General features: G+C 54.1%; 1 protein-coding gene across 3 annotated transcripts in view; it reads right to left on the bottom strand.

Annotated features, from left to right (window-relative positions):
* The window catches only part of MICAL1 (microtubule associated monooxygenase, calponin and LIM domain containing 1), a 41642-nt gene that overhangs the window by 19164 nt on the left and 1379 nt on the right, over nt 1–21099 (bottom strand). The window contains exons 1-8 of one of the 3 annotated variants that reach the window (XM_084610959.1): nt 13502–13552; nt 7875–8166; nt 5865–6072; nt 4985–5101; nt 4054–4155; nt 2588–2743; nt 2292–2392; nt 663–920 (exon numbers count right to left, since the gene is read on the bottom strand). In XM_084610959.1, the coding sequence (XP_084467085.1) occupies nt 663–920; nt 2292–2392; nt 2588–2743; nt 4054–4155; nt 4985–5101; nt 5865–6072; nt 7875–8138 (1206 nt within the window). In that variant the 5' untranslated portion in view covers nt 8139–8166; nt 13502–13552. Of the gene's footprint in view, nt 1–662; nt 921–2291; nt 2393–2587; nt 2744–4053; nt 4156–4984; nt 5102–5864; nt 6073–7874; nt 8167–8436; nt 8458–13501; nt 13553–21099 lie in introns of those variants that run through there. The other 2 variants (XM_084610960.1, XM_084610958.1) reach the window with 2 other exon arrangements.

Below are 21099 nucleotides of genomic sequence, written 5' to 3'. Positions count from 1 at the left end.
AGGGGTGGTCGTTATCCCAGTTCAACGGAGAGGGAAACCAAGGCGCGCAGGGGTGAATGTTCCGTAACAAGGCGGGGTCAGGAATGGCAACCCAAAGTCCTGACACTCAGCCCTTGCTCAAACTACTAGCCGGCTCCATGCTATATAAGGCTCCACCTTCGCTGCGAGCGAGGGGTGGGGCTCCCCTGTCCGTGTGCACGCACTCACGCTAGCTTTCATCGAGCTAGCGTGAGTCTGAACAGCAGCACAGCCATGGTGGCGCAGGTCACGGCAGCAGAGCATGGCTTAGCCGGGCCAAGCATAAAGCCGTGGCCTAAATCAGGAGCAGCCCTTGGGCTCCTGGCATGACACCCGCACTGCCCCAATTGCTACAGCACGTGTTTGAAGATGCTGTCTCGGGTTAGGGGAAGAATCACCACAGCTGGGAAACACGGGCATTGCCCTGAGCGGGAGTGGGGAGTGTGGCCGGTCAGTCTGCTGCCTGACGGGGAGAGTTAGGGTTTGCATAAACTCTGCCCCTGGGCTGGCAGCGCTGCCAAGGGGACACTCTCAGGGAAGGAGATGCCTCCAGCCTTGCAAGCTGAGGCTGCAAAGGGATCCCGGCCAGAGCCCATCCTCCCCTGCCCCCACACCTGTTCGTCTCTCGTTAGGCGGGCACTGACCTCCACCAGACAGTCTCCCACCAGCCCGATGAGCAGCCGGGCCCCGTGGCACTCGCGTACCAGGGCTGCGTTCTCCGAGCGGTTCATGCAGGTGAAGTCAAACATGTCGACGTCCGGGCAGTTCCGGTGGTTCAGAGCGAACTCCAAGTCAGGCAGCTGGTAGTTGGTGGAGAAGTTGGCGGCTTCCTTGGCATAGCTGAGGAGGGCTTCTTGACTGATGTTCTCAGCAGACAGCAGGCTCTCTATGTCCGCTTTGTCCTACGGGAATGGGGGGCAGGGTGTTACTCAAAAGGGAATTCCTGGCACAGGTGCCCAAAAGCGTATTTGTTTGTAAAGCAAAGGGATCACTTCACCACCTATCAAGATGCAGCCACCTCTGAGGTGGAACATGGCAGCTGAATAAGAGTACACAGCAACAGGCATGGGCAGGAAATATAAAGTTATAACTGTGGAAGTATAACATTGTATAAGTATAACATTGTATAAGGGGACATGCTGGATACATTGTATATGAGAGGGCATGCCAAAACATGTTACAAAGTATCTGAGGGAGCACACGTAGGGACAGTTAGCTTTTGAATGGAGAAGCAATTAAGATAGAGCCAGCACGTCTAAGAAGCAGGCATCAGAATGGAAGGTGTGAAGGGCAATTAGTTAAGTTAACTGGAAGCTGTTAAAGGAGATTGTTAAGGGTGGCAGGTAATTGAAGATACGTGACTGGTCTCAGGGATCTCGAAGGGTGGTGACTAAAATCTTTTTCTTCTTTTGTCTGTAACTTCTCTGTAACTTGTTCTCCAGCAAGCTGTATAAATTAAGAGACACAAGCCCCACTCGGGGGGCTCACTTCTAAATGTATTAGCAGAGCAGCTTTGCTAATAAAACAGAGTGGTCTGATAAATTGTGAGCCTGAGTCAAACTTTGACATAACGTATCCCACTGAAACCACAAGGAGCGATGTAGGTCAGCAGGATTTAACACCTGTATGGAAATTTGCCAGGACACACCCACTCCAGCAAGGAGTTCCATAGAGCGTTAGTGGTTGGCACCTGCGTTTTAGGTCTGAAAAATGGTCTTTCCAGCAGCACTCTACTCTTAGCACCAGACTGATGCACTGGCCCAGGGTACGTCTACACTGCAGCCCCTGAGTGTGACTGCACCTTGAGCTGCGGTAGCCACGCCAGCTTTAATCTAGCTAGCTTGGGTACTGGAGCCCTGAAGCCATGGCAGCATGAGCTGTCCACACCCACCTGGAACTTCACACACTGAAACAGCTCCGCCGGGCAGGGACCCGAGCAACCTGCGTTAAAGCTAGCTCGGGTATGTCAGCTGGAGCGGCAGCCACTCCCAGTGCTTGTGGGCCAGCCATACCCGAGAGAGAGAGAGAGAAGTGCCCCTCAGCGAATCCCCAGCACCATTTCTGTCCTCTGGAGGCCTCCCAGCCAGGCACTGCCCCCAGCCCTAGCAAGCACCGCCGGGATGGTAGCACCTACACGTACACGTTCCTTATGTTCCAACAGGCTGGGCGCATGAAACGCAAGCCGGTGCCCTGGTGAACTCGGCTATCTGGTCCCATCTCTCCCATCCCACGGCGGCCAGTCTCCTCCCCACGTCCACGCTGGGCCCCCTCACCTGGACAATGACCCCCTTTCTGAGCAGGCTCTGTTTTTTGGCCGTCATGACAAAATAGTGGGTGTCGTCTTTGTAGTAGACAATGTTCTCCAAGTCGATACCTGGCACGGGGCAAAGGGGGATAAACAGAGGGTTGAGGTGGAGCCGGGCCGAGAGAGCTGGCGCGAGAATGCCGTCCAAGAGCGGGCAGCTGCCCTACAGCCTGCTCCATTCACAGGCAGGCAGGGTGCGGGTTGTTGCAGCCCTGGGGGATGCGCAGGGCAGGGGATTAGCTGACGGGGGAAGGCCCTGCCCACCTGTTTTGTTGTAGAGGTTCTGGAAGAACTGCTGGTTGTAGATGCGGGCCACACCGCTGATCTCGGCGACCTCCACCTCGGCCCGGCTGTGGCGGTTGACGAAGTTGGTGGTGATGCCGATCGCCAGCTTCCCACGCATCTCCTTCCGCTTGAACCCTGGGGACAGACACAGACACCGCGCCCGTCAGGCCTGCTGGGGCCCTTCCTAGCCCCCAGGAAAGGGGGCATTGGCAGCGCAGGGAAAAGCCTGTGGGGTGTGGAGGCAGAGAAGAGGGGTGCAGGTCGAATCAGGCTGGCGAGGGTCAGGACATGCCCCCCGGGGCACAGCATCCTTGTCTGCTATTTGGCTGCTCCAAGAACCACCCAGCCCGACATCCAGGGCGCTGCGTCTGGAGCAAGTGCCAGCCGTGGAAGGAGCAGGGTTTGAGAAGGGCCTGGACCAAGCCCCAGCTCTGAACCCCCCATCCTCCTTGGGCCAGCACCAAGCTAGCAATGTGCAGCCAGAGGGCAGGACCACGTACCGATTACTGAGCACCGAGGGGGAATCGCTCCCTGCCCCCAGGAGCTCCCGGCCCAGCACAGACGCTGGGGAGTGAGGGAAGCACCATTAGGAGACTGGGGGGACAGTGGCCCAGGAAGGGAGGTCCCCCGCTGTTCGGTTTTCTCAGGGAAGGGGCGGGCCTGGAGGCCAGGCAGTTCTGGGCCGTAGGGGCCCCGGTGCAAGCACTGGGAATGCCCCGCTGCATGATGCTACATGCATTTTAAGGCAGCAGCTGGCCAGCCCTGCGGCCACGGCCTTGCAGATGTTCGGGGCACGCCTCAGCGGGTGGCGTGAGCAGCACCGGCTATCAGGAGCCGACCTGTCTCAAGGCCTCTTCTCCCCCTCCCCCGTTTCCCCCGCAGCTGCATTTCAGACCCTTCACGGTACAAGCCGTGGCTCCAAGCTGCCTGGCTCATGCACATGCCCTGCTCCAGAGAGCGCTGCATTTCCCCCCCCCCAGCCCGCCCCAGGCCGAGAGACTCCAGCCCCACTGGGTGGGGACCCACGAGGAACTGAGCCGAGAGAGAACGACCCCCATCCATTCCCACGCAGGCCCTGCAGCCTCTCTCTCCGCCCCCCTCACCCGTGAGAAGAGACTCGATCAGGGTCCCGGGGCCCATCGGCCCAGCTGACGTGACCAGAGGCTCCATTGTTTTCCCTTAGCCCGGCCACCCTGAGAAGGGTGGCGAGCACTGGCCCCTCCTCGGCCAATGCTGCTGGCCAGCCCCTGGGTACCGGGGGTGCGTCTGGCCCAAGAGGGCCCCCCCATCAGCCCCCGAGCCCTGTGGGGACTGTACTTGCCCTCATGGTAGAGGAGAAGGAACATCAAGCAACAGAGGAGATGGAGTGCTCCCCGCCGCGCTCTAGCCAGGCTGGAAGGGGGGGGAACACGCTAGCTGCAGCTCACGAGGGAGCAAGCCCTCACCTTTAGGCACAAATTTGCCTCCTCCAGCTGAGATGAGGACGTCAAATTCATACTGCCCCACGGGAGAGGAGCTGGGCTGGAGCGCAGCCCTCCAGGCACCACCTGCGGAGAAAGACAATGGAGAGGGGGGCGTCGGAGGGGGCCTGAGCGACACCCCAGTATGAAAACTCCCCCGTCCCCCTGCCAGGAACGTTTATACATAACGAGGGGGGTGCGGTCTAGTGGTTTGAGCTCATGGCTCATCGTCAGGAGTTCTGGGGTCTAATCCTAGCTCTACCAGTAACTCACTGCATGACTTTGGGTGAGTCACTCCCCCGCTCCATGCCTCAGTTTCCCCATCTGAACAATGGGGATAATGGTATTGGCCCCACCCCCCAGAGAGGGGAGGAGTTTGTGAAGCTGGATTGGCATTTGTGGAGGCACCGGTATCGTTATTTCAAATAAAACAAAAACCTCAGGGGACTGAGGGGAAATCGACCCACAGCTCAAAACCATGTCACGAGTGCGTTAGTCCTCTGCAGAGACTTCAGTCTTGGTCAGCAGCATTTAGCAGGCAAAGGGGATAAATCCCCCAACCCCTCCTCAACCTACGCCTAGTTGGTGTTGGTCCTGCTTTGAGCAGGGGGTGGGACTAGATGACCTCCTGAGGTCTCTTCCAACCCTGATCTTCTATGATTCTGTCTGGAGGCAGATCTCCCTGAACTCCAGGGAACAGCCTAGCCCTAGGTGGAGGTGCCAGCAGTGTGATGGGGCTGCTTGAACCCCTCGGTGTGATCTCAGAAAAATTCACGCACACCTGGGGCACTTCTCTGCATCCCCCGACCCCAGGACAGCCCCTCCGCGATGAGCTGCACCGTCAGCACAGGACAGGCTGGATTTCAGCCAGTGACAGCTGGAATGAGTCCAGGCCACAAGGCTCCGGCTTCCCTACCCCGTCCGCTTCCCTTCTCTGCGGGGGGGATGAGCCCCTCAAACTGCACATTGACATGAACTTCAACCCCCAGGAGCAAGGCGACCTTCAGGAGGATCAGCTGCAACTGACGGATACCTGGAGAGAGAAAGACAGAGCGAGTGAGCAGAAATCAAAGCTCCCCAGAGCTCAGCCGCAGACAAAGCCCATTCGAGTCCATCCCCCACTCAGCTCCCCTGCCCTGTGGGTCACAGACTCCGACCACTCCCTGCTATCTGACCCAAGGCAGCTCCCTAGCTATTTGCCTGCCAGCTACAGACTTGGGGCCCGGACCTCTCCCCACCATGGGATGCAGGATGCTTTACCGGGGAGGGCAGCTGCTACTGCAGAATCCCCTGGAGCAGTGCTGGGGTGGGGGGACCCCTTTGATGTGCAGACACAGGTCGAAGAGCATGGGAGATGGGGCTCGGCCCCAGAAGGCAGGTGCCAGCTGTGTTTATTGTGCAGGCCGGGGACAAAGCTGCCCTTGGTGTGAAACGGAGCGTGGGGGGAGCTGAAATCCACAGTAGCGTCTCCGGGGGCACGCTGGGATGGGGCTCCCTTTGGGACAGCCGGGCCCCAGACCCCAGCTCACCCAGCCACAACCACAGGGCACTTTGGCCATTCCACCAGCCTCCCCCACAACCCCAGCCGCAGGTGCCCCTCACTGCCACAATCCCCACAAGCCGCAACATGCCCCCGGCACAGCTCTGTCCACCCCCACCCCACACACACACACACAACCAACCCCTGCCACAGCGCGCCGGGCACTGTCCTGTCACCCAACACCCACACACCCATTTTGCGCCCGACATCCCTGTCCCCAGAGCTGTGCCCGCCCTGCTTCCCCAGCCCCACTCACTGATGTGATCCAAGGTCCCGGTGCAGAAGCGCCCGTAAAACTTCTTGGCGCCCAGCACCCGCAGGTCGTGGATGGTGAAAGGCCAGAGGTGCAGCACGTTGTTGCGGGAGAAGGAGTCTCTCTTCTCCACCAGCACGACGTGGGCCCCCAGGAAGGCCAGCTCGATGGCGGTGCGGAGCCCGCAGGGGCCTGCCCCGATGATCAGGCACTGGAAGGGGCAGTGTCAGAGCTGGGTGCCCGGGGCAGAACGCAGGGGGCTCCCCGCTTATAGGTCGGAATAAGCCCACCAGGTACCCCAGTGCTGATCTCCTGGGACGGGCACGTCTGTCCCCCTGGGGGGCAGAAGGGCCTGACTAGCTGAGGGAGGGGAGACTAGGCCTGGCTGGGATCTCAAGACCTGGCAGGGCTGAGGACTGGGGTGAGGCAAGCGTATTGCAGACGGGAGGGAGCAGGGGGTCTGTACTGCAATAGCCAGGTGACTCCGTCCAAGTTGACCGAGTCAGGAAATCGCGCCAACCCCCTTTGACACAGGGCACGAGTCACACCACTGGTAGGGAAGCACATGCAAACCCCAGGCCAGAAAGTCCTCCAGCTCTGGTCTCCCCTCGTCCCACAGCGGGTCCGACTCCCTCCATTTTCACTGGGCCAGAATCACGGTGATCTGCTAAAAACCCTGGCCTTGTCTGCACTGGGGATTTATCCTGGTTGCAGCCCCCCATCCAAACCCCTGGGGATGGGCAAAGCCTCTAGCTGCTGGGATTTGCACCCGTGCAGCTAGCCCCGGATTCGAGCAGGGGTGAGCTACCCCCAGCACAAGCAGCAGCTCGGTGTGTCAGTCCTGTGGGTTTGCACCAGTGCAGCTATGCTGGGTGGTGTCCAATGAACACTCAGTGCCCGAGATGCTCGTGGAAGATCTCTTTGCGGACTCTCTGCCTGGGAAGCTCAGCCCTTAAAGGGGTACCACACACTGATGGCTGAATTCCTCAGCGTAGACAAGGAAGCCCCACGTTCCCCCTGCTGGGAATTCAGCGAGCTGAACCCTTGCAGGTTTTAAAACAATGTGTTTTAGTCTCGGTCCCAGTTGTTCTCATCCAAGGACAGATAATGGGGGATCTAATCTCTCCCAAGTTAGACTGAACAGCACCACCCCCTACTCCCCCCCAGCACTGACACTGCCTGCAAGGAAGCCATTAACTCCCTGTTCTCCACAAGGGGACATAAGCAGAGAGCTCAACCGCCCAGGGAATCAGTGTTGGGGTGTGGGAGTTCCTGGCTCCTAGCCCCCCACCCCTCCTGCACGCCCCGGGGCCTTGGACAGAGCAAACACGCCGTACGACCCCCGGCCTAGCCAGCATGAGGGTTTCGGGAACACTCCCGCCTGGAGCACTAGTGGAGACAGGGTCCAAGTAGGAGATTTCCCGAAACATACTGGCACAGGCAGAGCTCACCAGGACGCTGCACCATGCCTGCCCTTCGAGCCAGGGGCCTGATTTGCATCACAGGTGGGGTTGTTGAACTGCCAAGACCTATTTATTCACAGTGTCAACATCGCAAGCCACTGCACATCCTATCAGGAGCAACCCAGGGTGCTCAGATACCCTGTCTGATCCGCTCAGCTCTGCCTGGAGAGGACAAACACTTCAGCCCTGAAGACAGCGTGGTCATCACCTCGCTCTGGGCTCACCCCGCACCAGCAATGCGCCCCACGCACCCCCGGCTCTGACCTGAAATGTCTCGGTGCAACGAACCACAGCTGCCTTCAGACAAACACCACTGTTGACATTCGAACCCACGATTCGAACCCACGATTCCCCATACTGGAAGCACAAGCCCCCACCACTTGAGGTAAAAGAGCAGCTCCATTAGCTATAACTTAGTAGTAAGTTGTTACAGTTACTTGGACCTGCCACTAGAAGGAGGCAAATCACACAATTAGCCTGTGTAATACCTCCCCCTTGCTCTCAACAGGGGCCCTTCCCTGGTTATACCAGCCATGCCCTCCCTTCTCACCTTGGTGTTGGCACATGCCCTTCCCTGGTCATAGTCTTTGTGTCCAGCCTTCTTATCCAGCTTGCCCCACAGGTCCTTGGCACTCCAGTCGTTAAGGCAGGACTTGAGCTTACGGTAGAATGGCAGCTGGCCCTTGTGCTCCAGATCCAGTTGCCCACATAAGGCCTGGAAGCTGTCCAGCACCTCCTGGCAGTGGCTGGCATGGAGGAAGGTTTCGAAAAGGGAGTGAGCCGGGTTACCCTGCTCCCCATCCTGAGTGTTCATCCTGGGTGCTCGGGGTCAAGAAGGGAGTCTGGAAAAGAGTGAGCAAAGCACAGACTGAGCGAGGGAGGCGCTGCGGAGAAGCCACCTCTCAAACAACCCCCATTTCACAGACGTTACCCCAAGGCATGACACAGGGGAAGGGAAACCAGGACCACGGGCTCGCTGTAGCGGATCGGACCACATAGCCCGGTCTGCTGCCACTAGATAGCCAACCCCTGATGCTGCAGAGAAGGGACACACACATATACCCACACCGAAACCCACGATGTACCAAGCTAATTGTTCAATTATAACAGACCCCATTTGGGCAACGGCAGGATTTGAACCCAAGAGCTTCAGAGCTAAAAGCATGAGTGTCTACTGCTTGTGCCAAAAGATTAAGGCCTAATATAGCCTTCAGCTATGTTACATTTCACAGCTTACACACAAAGATGTTGGATAGAAACATCAAATATGCTGCTGGGAGGTTGCAAAAGAACACTGTTTTTATTCTTAGAATCCAGAAAGATAACACCGTGACATTCCCCTGGTGTTATCTGGACCAGTGACCTTCTAGGCCACTCCAGTCCTCGGCTCTGGGAGCCAGCCTTACCCTGCTCTGCTGCGAGACCCCCCCACTCCTGGGCTGTTCACGCACTGCCTCTCACATGTAAGCTGCTCCCAGATACATGGGTGAGCACTTTTGGCCAGCCGCTGCTTGGATTGTGCAACTAAATGACACTAGCCAATATCTCCGGTCCCAGACACAACCCTAGGAACGTCCGTCTTGCACTGTCCAGTTATGCCCGCTGGATGCCGCAAGCCTATATGAGTTTGTCAATTTAACAAAGAAATTGATATGTACCAGACTTTGTTATCCCAAGGGGAGTCTCTGACATGCTTTAAACCAAACACACTGCTTCAGGTAGAATAAACAAACAAATTTATTAACTACAAAAGATCGATTTTAAGTGATTATAGATCAAAGCACAACAAGTCGGATTTGGTCAAATGAAATAAAAGCAAAACACATTCTAAGTGGATCTTAACACTTTCAGTGCCCTGAAAAACTTAGATGCTTCTCACCACAGGCTGGCTGGTTGCCCTTCAGCCAGGCTCTCCCCTTTGAGCAGCGCTTCAGTCGCTTGGTGGTGACGTCTGTAGGTGGAGGTGGAACAGAGAGAGAGAGAGCCTAGCAAACGTCTCTCCCTTTTATCATGTTCTTTCTTCCCTCTTGGCTTTGCCCCCCCCCACCCTTTAGAGTCAGGTGAGCATTACCTCATCATAGTCCCGCACTGACCCAGGGAAGGGGGGTGACTCACTCAAGAGTCCAACAGATCCTTTGTTGCTGCCTAGGCTAGTGTCCTTTGTTCCTGTGAGGCTTGGTTGGTCCCATACATGCCCTGATGAGGTGTGAACTGCCCCTCTGCTCCTGGAGAGTTTTGCCTGGGCTTGTTTAAAGCCATGAGGACACATTTTCAGCCTCGTAACTCTATACATGAAATTACAACCTATAACATTACTATAACAACAATGCTCAGTGCATCACGAGCCTTCCGAAGACACCCAACATGACAAACTTTGCATTGGATACCACACAATCATATTATAAGGATGAACACGGGGGTGCAGGATGTTCCCCTGAAATACAGAGTGTCACAAACACGCAGCAACAAAAAACAGAGAGAGAGAGACAAAACAAAGGTTGCTCCCTAAGGCAGAGAGGCACAATTCACCCCGCCTTGTTCATTTCTACACTGGTTCTTTTCAGACTGACTCAGTGCTGGATCACACTGTTGCTACAGAGAGCCTTTGGCCTGCAAGCCGGATCAGGAACCCACACCCACCTTAAAGAGATAGCTTGCACTTCCAACACAAAAAGAAAAGGAGGACTTGGGGCACCTTAGAGACTAATAAATTCATTAGAGCATAAGCTTTTGTGAGCTTCATTGGATCACTTCATTGAATGCAACACAGTCTTCGATATGCCACAAGATAAAGATCCAGATCCTCTTCTTCCTGCGGCAGTGAGTTCCGCAACAACGTGCTGCACCTCTGGCCTTTCACCACCCACGACCTGCGGGTGCTGGGCGCCAAGAAGTTCTATGGGCACTTCTGCACCGGGGCCTTGGACCACATCAGTGAGTGGGGCTAGGGAAGCAGGGCGGGCACAGCTCTGGGGACAGGGATGTCGGGCGCAAAATGGGTGTGTGGGGGCGGGTGTTGGGGTTGGGTGACAGGATAGTGCCTGGCACGCTGCGGCAGGGGTTGGTTGTGTGTGGGGGTGTGGACAAGACTGTGCCGGGGGCATGTTGCGGCTCTGTGCTAGCATCCGCTACAGGAAGAGCAGAGAGAGCGTAGGCTAAAAAGCTCTAGGCAGAGCGTTCAGATCTGATTTGAGTTATGAGGAGAGGCTGAGGGAGCTGGGATTGTTTAGCCTGCAGAAGAGAAGAATGAGGGGGGATTTGATAGCTGCTTTCAACTACCTGAAAGGGGGTTCCAAAGAGGATGGCTCTAGACTGTTCTCAATGGTAGCAGATGACAGAACGAGGAGTAATGGTCTCAAGTTGCAGTGGGGAAGGTTTAGATTGGATATTAGGAAAAACTTTTTCACTAAGAGGGTGGTGAAACACTGGAATGCGTTACCTAGGGAGGTGGTAGAATCTCCTTCCTTAGAGGTTTTTAAGGTCAGGCTTGACAAAGCCCTGGCTGGGATGATTTAACTGGGAATTGGTCCTGCTTTGAGCAGGGGGTTGGACTAGATGACCTTCTGGGGTCCCTTCCAACCCTGATATTCTATGATTCTATGATTCTATGATCTGGTGCACAAAGCAAGGCTCCTGTGGCCACATTTAGACACCCGAATCTAAGCCACCCACGCACTCCACCAACCTCCTTGGGAGCTGCAGATGTTCAGCCCCTCTGGATATCCCCTCTGGGATTTAGGAGCCAAGTGTGACAGTTCTGACCAGAGAATTGTAGCAATCAGCCTCTTCAGCAAGTCGGCTTCAGTGCTGGGTAATTTCTTGTGTGCAACTGTGCACCTGAAACACACGAAGTGGATCTGTACACAAGTACACAAGTCCTCCTGTTCTTTTTGCGAATACAGACTAACCCGGCTGCTACTCTGAAAAAAGTGGATCTGGGGAGTTTCAAAGTCTTTTCCTGTGGCATCAGAGGGACCATTCTTCTTCCTCTTTATCACCCATTCAGTTTCGGGAGGGCAGGAGGTTTCCCTGCCAGACAGGGGCCCAGGGCTACTGCATGAATTTCTAAGCGGGCCGGATGTGAGTGGGGACCAGCCGCAGCTCCAGATTTCAGCAGCCTTGCAAAAGACTTCAGGCCCCTCTCAGTCCGCATCTACTGCATCCCAGCGGCCACCGACCTGGCTTCAGCGCTGCAGGCGTTATGGATATTGTGTATGCAGAGCCATGGGTGCTCATGGGTCTGAATAACAAGAGGGCAGAGCTCTCCCCTTACAATCTAAACAGCAGAGCGGATTTATGCCCCTCTCAAGCTCCCCAAGAGACCAGCTGGCTGCCAGCTGGGGAGGGGGAAGATTAGGAAAGAGAACAGAAAGCAGCAGAGGTGTCTGGAATCTACCCAAAGTGGGTGGCGGCTGGTGGTTAGAGTAAATGACTTTGTATAAGTTGCCCTTTTGCGCTGCCCACATCTGACTCCCCTTCCCCCCAGAATCAGCGGGAGTTTTGTCATCGACTTCAATGGGATCAGGAATCTTACCCCCTCCTCCAGCGCCTTCTGTTTAGCCCTTGTCCATACGTGAGAGTCCAGCCACCAGTTTAGCTGCCCCGGGGCAAATCCCCAGTGTAGACGGGCTCCGAGTTGCCATTTGCACTGGTGCAGCTTCCCCTGGTTTCAAGCAGGGCAGAGATCTGCCGGCATGAATAGCACCTTGGCCTGACTGCAGTAGTGCAGAAACCCCAGCAAGCCCCAAGGCCTTTGTTTAGAGTTAACTGCTGCTCTAGGTGTTATCGGGATAAAAAATATTTCATACTCTTGCTGGAAGCTTGGAACATAGCACTGCTTTATGTCTTAGAATCCAGAACAGTGGTTCTCAACCAGGGGTACGCAGGCCCCTGCGGGTATGCAGAGCTCTTCCAGGGAGTACATCGACTCATCTAGGTATTTGCCTAGTTGTACAACAGGCTACAGAAAAAGTACTAACCAAGTCAGTACAAATTAAAATTTCACATATACATACATTTATACTGCTCTATATACTATACACTGAAATGCAAGTACAATATTTGTATTTCAATGGATTTATTTTATAATTATATGGTAAAAACAAGAAAGGAAGCAATTCAGTCCTAGTGGCTATGACACTTTTTTATTTTTATGTCTGATTTTCTAAGCAAGTTGTTTTTAAGTGAGTTGAAACTTGGGGGTACTCAAAACAAATTAGATTCCTGAAAGGGGTACAGTAGTCTGGAAAGGTTGAGAGCCACTGATCCAGAACACACAAGAACCCAAAACAGAGAGAAACAAAGCAGGCTGCTCCCTAAACAGCAAGGAATGACCCACCCCACCTTACTGTAGGCTGGCTGGCCCCAAACTGACTCCGATGTCTGACTCTGATCGCATACTCTTTGCCACAGAACCCTGGCCCTTAGCCTACAAGCTAAGGGAACACCCCTCCCCGCTCTTAAAATGATATCTTGCAATTCCAACACAGTCCTCAATACACTACACTGGGTAGTACTGCAAACCCCAGCCTGTTATGTGTTCTCTCCTACCTCGGACACAAACTCACTGCCAGGCAAGTTCCAATTCCAGGATCTTTATTGCAGGCGAGACAAGAAGCACAAAGCACACAGTATTGTTTCCGGCTCTCCTGCTAAGCTTCCAGCCAGGGAATGCCTGCATTTGACTTGCAAATTACACAGACTTGGAATGGAACTGACAAGTGAAGGCAATCAGGATACAAATTAGGGGACTCCTCCAAGGAAGAGGCATTAGAAGGGATTGCCTCTAAACCCTTCCGCTGTCCTGACTCCTTTCCATTGAGTTTAGGGAGTAAAAGGTCTCATCTCTTTAAATTATTATTATTTAAACACTTACATCGTGGTAATGCCTACAGCCTCCATTGTGCTAGGTGCTGTACAAATAATAAGTGACAGTCCCTACTTCAAAGAACTTACAGTCTAAAGTGCAAGTGTCTCTGGGGCGAAACACAGCAATTGCTTAACAGCGCAATGCAACATGGCACAAAACTTTGGAGGGGGGGAAGAATTCAGGATCCAATGAAAGTACCATGTTTACAAGGGGACTTTTAAGTCATTATGGAGGTTATCAACCCCCAAGAGTAACGAGGTGCTCACTATTAATTCTTTTAAGCCCAGGGTCTCATGCAATGTAATTACCTGCTGTTTGTAGAGCCCTGGGAGCTCTTGAGGAAAGGCACCGAAGAAATACAATGCAGTTTTCCATCCACAACAGTTTTGCAAGGCAATCAGCCTCCAGAAGCAATGGGGTAATTGACTAGCACGCACAACGAGGAGTCCTTGTGGCACCTTAGAGATTATCTCTGCAGCAGTACTTGGGTTGAGCAATGCCGCCCTAGATTGAGGAGACATACCAGGGAGGCACAATCATCCCTTAGCATTACCACTGTGTCAGTGTAATATACTCATTTGGGGCAGATCTCTGCCCTGGCTCTTCTCCCACATCCCTAATCAATTCATTGCCAGAATGAGAACCATCTAGACACCTATTCAGCTTAGGACATGTTTTTCAACTGGAGTGGTGGGAGTCCCTGACTTCTGAGATATCAGGGCCACAGAATCGGCGCTCTGCCCAAGGTGCTGTGCTCTGTGAGTTAAGGAAACATTTTATAGATGGGGAAACTGAGGCACGGAGAAATTAAGATTGTGCAGGAAGCCTGTGGCAGAGCTAGGAATTGAACCCCAGCTCTCTCCGGATTCCCAGCCCAGTGCCCCAGCATTCCCCCGCCCCCCGTGGGATGGCTTTTAAGCAGCAGAACATTGCCATAAGCTAGGAAGGAGCGGGCCCTCTAGCCTCGAAAGCATCACGCAGCACATACTTGAGCAATTATATTGTCTTCCCAGGGGCATGGCGTCACAGGGCCAAAGGCAGAGCGAGCAGCTAGCCAACATGCTCAGTAATTGCCGTGAGACACACTTCCTGCTGTGGTTTGTCGCTGTTATGAAACGTAATTTATGGCACACACAAAAATAGAACAATTCGCTGCCAAGAGGTGACTGGGGATACCTGAATCACTCAGGGCGATCTACAGCCCAATTAAAACCACATCAACCCGGGGGTGCTGGAACAATTTTTGTGATGGGGCTGCTGCTGATGGAAACCATGTATTTGGTGTTCGTTATTACCAGCTCAAGCCAGGGGGTGCAGCAGAACCCCTACCTCCAGCACCACTGCATCAACCAGTCAAGAGCCACGCACTGGTGTTGTCCCTCCTCTTCAGCTTGGAACAAACAGCGCAGGGCATTTCCTGGGGATTGAGGGCTATTTGGGGCTAGCTCGTTCTCATCCCCATCTTTGCCCATCTGCTCTGCTCAGCCAGACAGCAATCGCCAGGAAATGAGTCACTGTGAATGCTGAACAGTACAATGGGACAATGCAATGCACAAGGAAAGCACAATGGGAAAAGGCAGTTGGACGTTACGGCCTCCGGCCCAGATCCACAAAAGTCCCAGGTTTGGCTCCGTTGCGATCCACATACCACCCACCGTCCCCTGTAGGTTTGGCCTCTGGGCATGGGCACGGCTGCCTCCCTTAGGCACCCGGGACCAATCTCCCACCTAAGCCCCAGAGCAAGTCACAAACGGGGGGAGGACTGGGCGCTCGGCCAACCTACATTGCACATGCGGCCTGATCCGGAAGGCGAGCTCAGAGGCTGCAGCCCAGATCGGGTCCGGTCCCATTCAAAATCCAGCTGGGGACGACCCGGTGGAGCCACCCACCTTCTAAGTCTTATCCCCGGTGGCTAGAGCACTCACCAGGGAAGTAGAAGACTCGGGGTTAATTCCCTCCCTCTCTGGTCCAGGCCAGATCATTGTTTCATTATTTATCCACAGTGGAACAGCTTCAGCAAGCGAGACTAAGGATCACCACATCAGACCATCCCCTAGCTCAAGGCACACTGGGGAGACCCCGGTTCAAATCCTCTCTCCCGCAGCAGTTCTAGGAACCTAGAACAGGGTCTCCGAGAGAGAGGGGCAGGGGTCAGCACACATGCCTCTCGTCGGCATCTCGCATTGGCCAGCTTGAATGCCCCCCACAGCATGCTGGCCCTTGTGGATCACATTCTGACACGCCTCATTTCCCCTAGTGATTGTACAGGGGCCCCGGTGCTTAGCTCCACTTTGTGGTTCACAGTGGTCCTGTGATTTTCTAGGTGCCTAAAAGTAAGGTGCCATGACACTGAGCGTTGCAAGCAGATCCAGGCCTCTGTCTACACTGGGACTGGCTTTAAACTCTTCTCCAGCAGCTAACCCAGTTCAGAGCACAGATTTGGCTGGGAAATACAAACGGGGCCAAATCACATTCTCATACGACCTAGTGCTGATACAATGCATTTCACTTGTCCATCCCAAGGAGCTTTCCCGAGGGTCGGGGGCAGTATAAAGCATTTTAGAATCTTAGGGCCACCATTTCAAATGAACTCAAGACCCATCCCTGGGGCCACAATGTCCCAAGAGTTCAGCGCCCCAATAAGGGCCTAGATTTTTCAAGAGGGTGGTGAGTTCTTGTGAAAATCTGGCCCCCCACTGCGGGTGCAGCTGAGCTGCTGAACGTCTGGCCCTGAGTGGGTAAGGTTTGGGTCAGATTCTAGTCTTAGTAACTCTGCTCAGTTACTCCAGACTCACAGCAGCACTACTGAGATCAAAATCTGGCCCCCCCTTTCTAATTTTCCAAACTGGTTTACAACATACTATGGGGACAGGCCCGAACCATGTGGAGACGGAATTTTAAAGGAGTTCAGTGAGCATGCTGCCCAGTGTAAACAGCGAATGGCATTATATCAAAGTCACCAAGTCTCAAACTCCCCACCCCAATGGAAAGCAAGCTGGGTTACGCAGGGGAACAGTCTCTTTCATTTGCTTCTGGTGCCACTGTTTTGCTTTTCCCCTTCCGCCTCCTCGACAGCGTGAGTCGTTGTCAGACAGGGCTGTGATTCAAGGCCGTGTTGTGTGTCTATCATCCTCCGGTTTTGCTGTGGTTAGGACAATAAACACGGAGAACGGACGGTTCTGGCAAGCCTCAAAGAGGGAATGAGTTGGATTTTATTACCAGCCTTGACTCATTTCTCTTAGGCCTCATGGAAGAAGTTGTGAAAGGTTTTTCAGAGATGCTGGATGCACACAGCATCCATTGTTTTCGCTGGGCTTTGGATCAGGCCCTTGGACTTTCAGAGGCTCAGGCTGAAAGGCAGTGTGATCCAGGGGGTAGGGCACTGCAGCAGGACCCAAGAAAGCCATCTTCTAATCCCAGCTCCGCCAATTACCTTGTCCCACCCTTCATCTATCTTGTCTATGTAGAGCAGGGCATGTCCCTTACTGGGTGTTTGTACAGCACCTAGCACCATGGGGCCCTGACCTTGTCTGGGGCCCTCGAAGTCAGCGTTTCTCAATGACTGGTCCGTGGACCAGCGCTGGTCCCTGAGATCTCCCTGACATAGTCTAGGAAGACAGCAAGCCGGTCCCTGGTATCAAAAAGTTTGGGAAACACTGCTCTCTGTAATAATCTATACCTCTGAACACCAGGCCCCGAGTCTTTAGCTGGGATCTGATGGAGAATGTGTTGTGGCTTGTCAGACCGGCCCCGGGAACAATGAATAACTGACGAGAGGCAGGAACAGTAATTAGATGGTGGAAGAGGCCAGGAAAACCCCACACAGAGGACGTGGGCTCTGAGTGACCGAGGCAGAAAATGTGGGTTCAAATCTACATGTAAAACTGGACAAAAAGACATCACTCTCCCTTCACAGGGCAGTGCTCACGGAAGCGTTTCGCACGCATTCCACGTGAGGTTACTTAAAACCAGGGGGGATTCTGACGACCCAGTGTTCTGCCAGGATGCGGGCGCCCCTTCCCCGACTCTTTGGGCGTATCTGCATGCCAGCCGGAGGCGTAATTTCCAGCGTGGGTAGATGCACGCTAATGCACTGAGAACAGACCTCTAGCTACAGTGGGGTGAGTGCTGACTGCCTGAGTACAGTCCTTCCCAGGGACCCTAGGCACTGACTCGGATGCTAGCCCGTCCCACCCCGGCTACTCTTCTACTTGTATCGCGTTCGCCTGATCAAAGCTAACATACATGCGTCTACCCAAGAAGGGAATACACCCCCATCTCCAATGTAGACACACCCTATGTCTGTCTAATCTATTGAGTTTACAAGCAGTTCAGAGCAGAACCACTGTCACTCCTCTAGGTTTGTGTGGAAACCCTCAGTCTTGGTTGGAGTCCACAATAACAACACCACTCTGAAGTTCAGCAGAGAACTCCCTGTGGTTCCTCTTTGTTCAGCTGGGAAAAAAAGAAAGAACTGGTTTATTGTTGAGTCTTGGAGGAGAAAAGGGGACTGGATCCTCAGAGCTACCAGAGTCAGGAACAGAACCCAGGGGCTTCAAGGCACATTAATTTCCCTGTCCCTCCATCTTTCTATCTCCATTTCACAGATGGGAAAAGTGAGAGAGACAGGACCTGCCCAAATCCACAGAGCAGGTGCCAGTAATGGAACCCAGGAGTCCTGACTTGACAGGCCTGCACGTTAATCACTAGATGGCGATGTCTCCCACATGACACATTGACTCTCCCACTAAGTTATGAATTCAGAAGTTCTATGTGATAGAGGACCACCTACTATCAAGGTTGCCCAACGCCTCCCATTATAAGACCCTGTTTTCAGTTGCATATCCCTTTGCCAAACTTTAACCGTTTGGACTGAAATTTTCTATGCCAGGTGTCCACTTCAAGCTGAATATTTTTGGAAAATCCCAATCAAACCAGTGTGGCCATATCCAAGAACAGGGCTAAGGACAAATCCATTGTTTTGCCCACATTAAAAAATCCTGGTGACCTTTTCTCCTTGATGCTTTGGCACAGGGTCTTGCAATTTGGCAGAAGGGTGGCCTGTGCATCAGGGATTGCCTTTTGCTGGCCATGTGAAAATCTGCCCAAATTTGGCCCAGTTATAAGCCTTTGAAAAAATCGCAGTTCACTTATGCTCAGTACAGACTTCTTAGATTTTAGCAGCTTAATTCCCTGAAGATTCTGCATGAACTGAGCATGCTCCAGCCCAGGACTGAACAGAACTTTCTCAGGAATTGCAGTTCTGGGCTTTTGTGAGCCAAGCCGGGTCTGGATCTGGGCATCTGAATTGAGAGGAGGGAGCCTGTCTGTCCGGCAGCGTGGAGGAGGAGTTCCTGACATGAATGCATAGGGAACAATAGCTGGACCTGGGGAAGTTCGGGGTAAAGGACAGATGTAGACCGGGGCAAGAACCTGGGGGGGAGGGGAGGGGTCTGACATGAGCTGGCCCAGGGACTGGAAGGGGCACAGGATGAGAGAGGGAAACTGGGACTGGCTAGCCAAGAACATTTTTGAATGCTTGACTTTGCAACCTTAATAAAGTTCTTTTAACATAGCTTGTATGTGAATTATATATGATGATACTGACCAGCACCTGGCTCTGGAACTAGAGGACATGGAGGACAGTCTAAGAAGACATGGCTATAAAAGGGACCATATAGGAGTTTCTACTTGTGACAAAATTTTAGGGGAACTCAGAGTGACTGAGCTTTGTGACATTTTCCTCATTTCCTCCCCCGCTGGTTCTTCTTCCTCTTCAGTATTTCCTCCTGTGGGCCCTAACCAGGCAGCCTGTAACTAGCTGCTTTCTCTCCTGCTCTGTGCAATCAGCTACCGTTCAGCATCAGGACAAGTTATCTCTTGTGATGTGGCTAGAGCTGCCTGTTACCCTGATGAAGTAGCTACTGCTAGAGCGAGGGAGGGGCTCCAACAAACGCCTTGTCCAAACTCCCCCTGATCTTTGGGGAAGATAAGATCCAAAGATCTAACTCTACTGCCATCTCGATGGGCTGAACCAAAAACCTGGCTCTGGACACCCCAGATCTTTCCATCTGAATCCAGGCTCTGAGGCTCATGCTGGTCTCTCATGGCATCTCCCAATGTACGCCCAGAACAGTGAAAGCTTCTCCTGCACCATCAATGGTGCCTCTTACCTGGCTCTGGAGCAATCACACTTCTAAGGGATGATAAGAGAATTCAGTGTCCATGACCCATTTGATTCTAAGCCTCCCGGCCAAGACTGCCAGCAACAGGTCTGGTGGCCTGGGGGGATGTGGGCACTCTAGGAACTTGACTGAGCTCACTTGGGTGTACAGGACTGGAGAAAGGAAGCCAGAAGTTTCCAGAGGGATCTAGTTTGGGGTGACACCTGGAGCTCAGGAGTGCAAGCTGGTGGCTATTGGACATACACAGTCCCTCTCCGCGGGGAACCCTGGCCTCTCTGTTTGCTCAGTATAGATCTCTTTCCTACAACTCTGCCTGCCTGCCACAGCACTTACTGCTAATGAAACAGGCAGCCTCCAGCCAAAACAGCCATGGCCCGTTCCCAAGCGGCAACGACGCACAAAGTCTACATGCCCCCTGCCCCACCGCACGCACCCAGCAGAACCTCAAGCTGCCCTGGGAGGACTGGAGAGCCCCAGAGAAAGCAACAGGCCGCACAAGAACTGCCTGCCCTCCGCCCCCACTCAGCAGCAGGGACACAAGTGGCGCGGGCCTGGGGCAGGGAGGCCTGCAGCTCTCCCTCGTTCGGTTGTTCCCAATGGCGTTTTAATCACAAGACGCTCCTCGCCACATGGACGTAAAAATGCGGGGGCCTGTCTGCCTGATGAGCCGTCTCTGGGCTGCTAGGAGCCGGAGATACCCTGTGGCTTGCAGCCCACATTAATATCTCATACCTGCTACGCTCAGGAGCTCCGGGCTTGAACGCCACAAAACCGGTGCTGTCTTGCACCCATTTCCCCCCCCCCCCCCCCACCGTGAGCTCCCGGGGGGATGCGATGTGCGGCAAAAGCCAGTCCCATATCTCCCTTTCCTAGAAACTGTCCCTCCATCCTTAGCTGTCAGACCCAGTCAGGAGCGGGCTCGGCCCTCTGACCCATTTCGCGGTTGGAGCCACGGCAGATGTTAGCTATAACTAGCAAAACAGCAGCTGATGGAGACGGGCTTTATGGAAACAGGGGAATCGTTAAAGTGGCCCACAGCAATCCCAGCGGGTGAGTGTGGTGCTGGGGACGGTCTGCCTGGCCCCTGGCGAGGGAGACCGGAGGGCGCGCCGGACTTAACCCTAGCCCAGCTACGTGCCAGCAGGAGGGGTGGCTTTATCAGGGCAGCAGGGCAAAGACCAGCCTGCAGCCTCTGGGGCTGGGCAAAGCGAAAGTGAAGGTGGCGAATGCAGCTCCTCACCTGGGCTGGAGAGAGATGGGAGCCCCCAGCCCCAGCCCGCACCTGCACCCTCAGCTCATTAATGCCAACGGGAGTGGAGCGGCCTCCTAGGAACAGGCTCCTGGAATGGAGCTCCAAGGGGAGGGGGGAAGGGATGGGAGAAATAGGCCCCCCACCTCAACACTGGGTGTGTTTGTGGGGGAAGGGATAACAACCCTTCAACCCTGAGAAGTGGAGGCAGGGAGCTTGTCCCCTCCACTAGGAAAATATCCCCTTTTTCCCAAGGGAGCAGAAACGGCAGCAAGTGACAAGGGGGGCAAATGCAAAGAGGGGCAAAGTGCCGGAAGGGGGGAGGCGGGTGGGATGGGAGGGAGACTGGCAAGAACCCCTCCCCCCCACACGCAGCATGAAACAGGAGTCGGGAGGGGATCTCGGCCCACGCAGGGGGAGAAGTGAAGGGTGATGCTTTGGGTCGTGCTCCACCAAGGGAAGGTTTAGTTCC

This window comes from Lepidochelys olivacea (assembly GCF_965140295.1).
Source record: "Lepidochelys olivacea isolate rLepOli2 genome assembly, chromosome: 21".
Taxonomy (NCBI): Eukaryota; Metazoa; Chordata; order Testudines; family Cheloniidae; genus Lepidochelys; species Lepidochelys olivacea.
This window is presented reverse-complemented; position numbering and strand designations above follow the sequence as displayed.